The sequence below is a fragment of the Phoenix dactylifera genome, chromosome 8 (genome assembly GCF_009389715.1).
Source record: "Phoenix dactylifera cultivar Barhee BC4 chromosome 8, palm_55x_up_171113_PBpolish2nd_filt_p, whole genome shotgun sequence".
NCBI lineage: Eukaryota > Viridiplantae > Streptophyta > Magnoliopsida > Arecales > Arecaceae > Phoenix > Phoenix dactylifera.
Window position 1 is genome coordinate 20,858,094 of NC_052399.1, and position 7,030 is coordinate 20,865,123.

Here is a 7,030-nt window from a genome sequence, read left to right on the forward strand (position 1 = left end):
AGGTCTCGCTCAAAGCCGCCTATGAATGGGCTCAGACCCAAGACCCACTAAGCCAAAAATCGCTCTGTTGGACCATGCTTGTAGGTTGATTTCCGCCGGCTGGCCACCGCCGGCGGCCGCTCACCACTGCCTGCCACTGCCACGCCCTTGCTGGACCACCACCACTTCCTACCTTTCTCCTCTTACTTCCCCTGTTCTTTCAAAGAAGAGAAGGTAGGGAAAAAAACGAAAGAAGAAGATCCATCTCTCTTCTTTCTCTCTCTTCTTCTTGCTTCTCTCTCTAAATAGACTTATGGATCCCAGTGTAGTATTCTATCTTTTTCTTGAACCTGAGATGACCCTTGCAAAGAGGTTCTAACTGCCCTGATGCCTGAATTGCCTATTAGACCAATCATCCTGGTCTTGACGAATCTTGTTGAATGATTTTAGCCCTGATCGAGTTCGTGACCTATGATTCAATGAGCGAATCGCTTAGACCCAACCCACCCGAAATTGTTGTATGGCTGGTCAACCCTTTGCTTATTATTTTAATTCTATTAAAGTCATCAAATAAAAATTAATTTTATTTTTTAATATTTTAAATACGTCTAGCAGATTCACCTAGCAAAATTTGACGGTTTAAGGCGAAAGAGATAGGTAGGTATTGCACTTGTCAATATATTTCAAATTATCATATTTTCCATGCATATAATTTTGTCAGTAAAAATATCTTGTTTTTCTTAAATTATGGATCAACATATATATTATAAAAATCATACTTTATTATGAAAAATAGTTCCATGAATATTTTTAATAAAAGTAGCTTTGTTATAAAATATGCATCTGATCATACCATTTAGTATTTTTTATCTATTTTTTTGTATCTTTTAAAAAATATATATACTTATTCTAAAAGCTCTCAGATAGCTATGATGACCCCTTAGAATTGAATAAGATCGATATATGGAGGTAGCATCCATACGAAAATGGTCCTACAAATAGGTATAAAGTTAGCATGCGAAACATGAATCTTTATCGATTACGAAACATGGCCCTGTCATGGGTATAAAATGGTTGTAGCACAAATATTTGTGAGTAATATTTTAAATGTAGCTCAATAACAAAAGAATGATTTACGAATTTATTTGCAATATAAACTTAAAATTATGTTTATGAAAGATGGATAATTTGTTCGTGCATGATTTGTTTTATGGCTTACTTTAATATATTATACTATAAAATGCTTTATTTTTGCAATAATTATTATTTTTTTTAAAATGATGCATTGGCATAAAAAAATTTATGCTTAATTCAGTAAGGTAGTGTAAGATTTACTTACTAAGCTATATCGCTCGTATATCTTTATTTTTCTCTTTTCAAACGAGTAGGATCAGTAGGAACAAAAAATGATTCGGGCTTAGAGTTCGCACTAGCAAGCTTGGCGATTTTGTAACAAAACTTTCGTTCTTTAGTTGGCTATGAATTTGTAGCTTAATAATTTTTAAAATATTATATATATATATATATATATATATATATAATATTTATGATTGAATTTAGAAGCTCTGAATCGATGTTTACTTTGTTATTTAATGAATAATAAAATTAAACTTTTATTTATTATATTTTGTTTGAGATAGATTTGAAAACAATATAATGATTGGCTTCGTGTTATTGTGAGTTGTTCCTTTAGTAGCATGGTCATATTATGTCCTGAATTTGGGACATGATATAAGGTATATGAGAGCTATAGAGAGAGAGCAAGAGAATGACATCAGACATAACTATAGATTCAATATCAATTTATGCAATGGACATGATACACTATTTTGGAAAGATTCTTGGGTTTGTGATGCACCTCTCCAATTCCTATTTCTAGCTATATATAATCTTAGTATGAGAAAATATGCACTGTTGCCAATCACTACAACCCACATTCTATGTCTTGGAAGCTTAGAAGGCTATCTTCTGCCTCCTTGGAAGCTCGAAACCAGTTCGATAATCTTTCATCTCTTTTCGTGTCGATCACTCTTAATCAGGTAGAGGACCAAATATGTTGGAAATTAAGTAGTAATGGATCCTTCTCCACAAAATCACTTTACCACTTCTTGAACACCAGAGGTATCAAATATAGATTTGCTTACTCATTGTGGAAACCTTCAATATCACTTAAAATCAAATGCTTTCCTTAGCTATGTTGGAAAAAGAAGCTTAACACTAGAGACAACCTTGAAAAAAAGTTGGGTAAGCATCTTGGCGGTTGTGCTCTGTGCTATGATGCAAACGAGACTGTTGATCATCTCTTTTGCACCTGTAAGTTCTTTTCTACTATATAGAAGACCATCTGTTCATCTTTTAAGGTGTTTCATCCTCAACTAAGTTTTGAAAATCTATGCATTAATTGGAGGTTGAGTTATTTTACAAAATGTGCTCAGTCCGTCATTCTTATATTGATTACTGCTATATGTTAGGCCGATTGGAAGGAGCGGAACACCAAAATTTTTCTAAATAAAAAATCTTCAATTGTCTCAATTACTACAGAGGGACTTCGAATTTTCAATGATTAGTCGAGGTTATATGATCCTAGTATGCAGATAGAGCTGAAAAGAATTTGGTCCAAAGTGAAGAATATTGTCTCTAAGCTTGTGGATGACTAATGCAGTTGATTTTTTTTTTTCATCGGAGAATGCTCTCATTTCAGGTGGATCCTGTTCTCCCTTGTCAGCATGGTTTTGCCTTGGTTGCATATGATGAAATTTCAGCCAACTACATCTCTTCTAATATATGCTCTTGAAAGTCAAGTATGATTGGAGCATATTATGTCCTACTTACTATTCAACTATCATACAGCCCCACCTTCGACCTGTGCCTCAGCTACAATCAGCTTCTTCAATGTTTGAGGGATTGCAACTTAGTTTTCTTCGGCTACAGCTTTTGTTCGTCCTCTAATGCCTTCCAGTAGATTGTATTATGCTTCAGAGGAAGTACCAAACGTAGTATGAAATTGGTTATGGACTCTCTTAAGTCAAACTTTTCTGTGAAATTTGGAAGTTGAGGCCATTCTGAATTTTGGTGCTTTTTTTTAAGTCTCATTCGGATGTGGAAAAGGATACAACAACTTAGTCTTCTGAGATCAACAAAACAGAGCTCTTCAAGTTCAAAAGAGGCTAGTATAGCAGGAAAGTGTTGGCCTAAAAATTTTTGTAAAATTACTTAGAACTTTCAGACAATGAATGCTCCTGCTTGTAGGTTTGGATGAGGTCATTTCCTCTACTGCTTCTTCTTACGAGCATCAATAATTCCTATCCTGATTATCAGACACTTGATTTGAAACTATTTAGCTTCTTTTTCTTACATCTGTTTCTCTCCTCTCTTAACAATGTAACTCATCTCTGCCCCTCATTTCTGTTATAAATATGTTTAATCTTCAATAAAAATTGGATAGCTCCTTTTGCCTCCCTTTACATCAACAAAAAAAAAAAAACCAGGGCCTATGTGTAAATTAAGCGCTCTATGCTTTGAACAATTCCATCAATGTTTCAATGCAAAGACAGTATCCAATAATAGAAAAACAAGCAGAACAAAGCAAAAGAAATATATAACATACCTAAAAATGGCTCATACTCATTAGCTTATAAGGTTCATGGAGATATTACATTAACTGCTGCAAGGGAGGGAATGAAGAAAGGGAAAAAAAATAGGGAGCCCATGCAGTCTCTAACGCCCCTTCCGACCAAAACTATAAGAGAATGGAAAGCTTATCCATAATGCAAATCCCAGGCAAAAGAGGGAGAAAAAAAAAAGAGGGCAATATCCAGCCACAACCCACCAATATCACCATGAGTGCCGAAACAAACACCAGCAAACAGATGAATGTACATGGTGATCATCCATGGCTGCTACAGACTCACACAAACAGCTCTTCATAAACAGATGATCGAATTGTTTACCTTGGAGACTCACCACTCAAAGACTAATGGGTTGGGACTCATCAATCAATCCCCCAGCCTACGACGCCACGACCATCCCGGCAAGGAAAATATCCTCATGAAATGATGAATCAGAAGCATCGTAACAATCAGCTGTAGGCTTCTCCGTTTCCTCTTCAATCAAAATTTCCTGCTCGCGGCAATTGCAGCTACAGAATGCTTTCTCACCTCTGCAACGCATACAAGAATTTTTTTCAGACACTGAAACTGCTAATCCTCGTGATAGAAGAAAGAGATGAGTGCTTAAAAGGATTAAAATTCCGTGTCAAAGAAACCAGAGAGCATCAGAAGACGAACCTATACATGTAGATGTCTTTCCCCTCCAATTTCTTGTTGCAAGAGAAACAGTGGCTCAAGAAATCATTGGAGGGGCAGGGCGGCGAATCCACGGGGCACTTGACCAGCCAAGATGAGCCTCCCCCCTCTTTTCCAAGCTTATTCTTAGAATCCGGCGACTGAATCGGGTGGCTTTCAAGAACGCAATCCCCAAAAATGTGCGTCGTCTTAGGGTTAGGACCATGGGAAATTATGCAGGTATAGTCCTCCGAGAGCTCGATCTCGCTCGCGGAGAGAGAAGAGATGAATCCATGAGAGGAGCCAAGGGATATCGGGAGAGACCCCGACAAATTGTCAAAATTGATGGGCTTGCTAACTAATCGAGAAGCATCCGGTGCGGAATTCTTCGAATCGGATGGAAAAAATTCAGAACTGGACTTGGGACTACGGTACACAAAACGAGCCAAGGGAAGTGATGATCTACCGATATCGGCGGACCAAGATCGAGTTTTTCCGAACTCCCCAGGCTCCAATTCGGCTCCTTCGGATCCCACGGCCAGTTTCGAGCAGCCGGATCGGGAGGAAGGCGATCCTACGTGAGCTTGTGCAGAAACCCAGACGATCTCAGGCAGGGTTTTGGGGGTTGGGATGTTAATCCTCAGCTGTGACCCAAGCAGTATGTTCTTGGTCTCGGAGAACCCCAGCACCCTGCCGCCCGCCTTGGACTCGTCGTTGAGAGAATCCACGAGGCCAAGGCCCACCCTGGGGCAGTCCCAGCTCCTCGGCTGCCCCTCAGGGCCTGGTGATCTCGGGGACCTCACGAAGGAGCTGCCCAGATTGGAAAAGAGCTTGTAGTCCAAGGGAGAGGTAGGGCTCCTCGCTGATTCCGAATCTGCCGAGCCCTTGGCGCTGAACCCCACGAAGAGGCCGGGGGCGCTGAAGAAGGAGGTGCTCCTGGCCCTTTGCATCCGGCCATCAGGCATCAGGTGGTCTTTTCTTTGCTCCCTCTGCACCGGCCTGCTCCTCTGCCTCAGCATTATCTCAAACCTACTCTCCTCCTCCCGCCTAGAGAACAAGAGATTCCTGTACCCCAAAAATAAATTAATAAGAACAAAGAAAACCTTTTTAGAATGGAAGAAACCAGGTAACAAGCATACATCGATCAAAAGGAACGCAAGAAACAAAAAAGGATGATCGTGGTCTCACAGATATAAAGATTACAAACCGAAACTGTTCACAAAAGCCTGCTATGAAAGAGCAAATCAATATGAAGATTCATTCCATAAATGATCACATCTCTAGAGATATGTTCAGATGATGATTCATATTGAACAAGGGACATCAGGGGAAACCAACATTATAAATTAGCCCATGAGAGACGAACTCCATGAATGCACTGAAAAGACATCAGTAACAACGAAGAAAACGCACAAGCTTTAGAAAAGAAGACGGATTGAGATATATCGACGAATGTAGGCATCAAAAAAGAGACTTGCAACGCCACCGGGGCCATGCATACAAGTAGATGACAGAGGAAATAGACAGCCGTCCAATTGTTCATCCAAATACAAGCACTAACACAAGGAAAATTAAAATAGATGCATCGAAAGAGGTCTCGAGATCGTATCACCAAAGAGCAACTTGAAATCGTCAGTAAAGGCCAGATTATGACCGATTTGGAAACATTAACTCTAAGAATATGAAAGATCAAGGGAAAAAAAATCCAAGCAAACAAAACGAAAAGGATGAAGGAAAAAAAAAAGAGGATTGGAAATAGACCTGCTGCCTCCAAAACCCAAAATGGAACCCAGAAAGCAGCACCTCCACAAAAGGACTACAAAAGATGCGTCAAATTATAGAATAAATGGAAAAGGGAAAGCATCAGATTTCACGAGCTCCCGAAGGCTAAATCCAAGAGGGCATATGACGATAGCCCATGAATGCATGAGGGCAGCCCAGAGACCAGAGGGTGAAGCAGAGAACCCACCTTCGTCTTCTCTCCTCCTCCTCTCTCTCTCTCACTGTATCTGAGATGCCTCTCAGACAGAGGCTGAGGAGAGAGCCAGGTGCAGTAAAAAAAAGGTTGACAAAGGTATGAAGCTTGCACAGTACTGCTCTCCCCCCACCCCCTCCCTCTCTCTCTCCCCCCTTTTTCTGGCTTCATGCATCAAAATCAGAGCAGCAGCGTGGTTTCTGAAATACTCCTCCTCCTATTCATGACTGTCAGGAAAATAAATTAAGAAATACGTATTGAATACGGTTGGTACATACAACATAATGCTCAAAAACAGGCTCTAGTGGATGGGACCCCCTTTTTGTACTCCATGTTTTTTCTGGAGCCGTATACCGTCCACAAGAACAGAACCGGGAAACCGAATCCAGTTTGCGATGCGGACCGTTGCTTCCGTTTTTTTTTTTTTGGGGGTACCGGTGGGAAACGGATGTAATCAACGAGAACAGAAAAGGAGGAGGGGAATCCGATTCCCTCGGATTTTACCGAACAATTTAAACCAAGTAACTGCCGTCGGGGATGGCCTCCTCGATGATCAGTGCTCGCTACCGACCACCATCGTTCAATGGATGGGACCCTCGGGAGGACCGACGGTGCCGAATCACGAATGAGAGCCAAATGGATGGTGGCAGATGAGAAATAGTCCCATTCACGGGTGGGTCCAGGAAATTGGACGGTGCAGATGATCCGTCAGTGGTGGGGCCAGGATGGCAGAGTAGGGGCATCTTTTTTCCATCGGTTGAACAGGAAAGGAAAGATGACGACAGCGATAGCA

General features: G+C 40.5%; 1 protein-coding gene across 1 annotated transcript; it reads right to left on the reverse strand.

Moving 5' to 3' along the window:
* Nucleotides 1-3,574: 3,574 nt before the first annotated feature.
* Nucleotides 3,575-6,402, reverse strand: LOC103709740 (FCS-Like Zinc finger 8-like). The gene is made up of 3 exons (XM_008795231.4): nt 6,232-6,402; nt 4,266-5,327; nt 3,575-4,138 (listed from the first exon to the last, which is right to left on the reverse strand). The coding sequence occupies exons 2-3, from the start codon at nt 5,279-5,281 to the stop codon at nt 3,988-3,990; spliced, it is 1,167 nt and encodes a 388-aa protein (XP_008793453.2). The 5' UTR covers nt 5,282-5,327; nt 6,232-6,402; the 3' UTR covers nt 3,575-3,987.
* Between the last annotated feature and the right edge of the window lie 628 nt (nt 6,403-7,030).

Coding starts and splice junctions, on each gene's coding strand:
- LOC103709740 (XM_008795231.4), bottom strand. CDS start 5,281: ATGCTGAGGCAGAGGAGCAGGCCGGTGCAGAGGGAGCAAAGAAAAGAC. Junction 4,139..4,265: donor AAAGACATCTACATGTATAG/GTTCGTCTTCTG, acceptor TATGCGTTGCAG/AGGTGAGAAAGCATTCTGTA.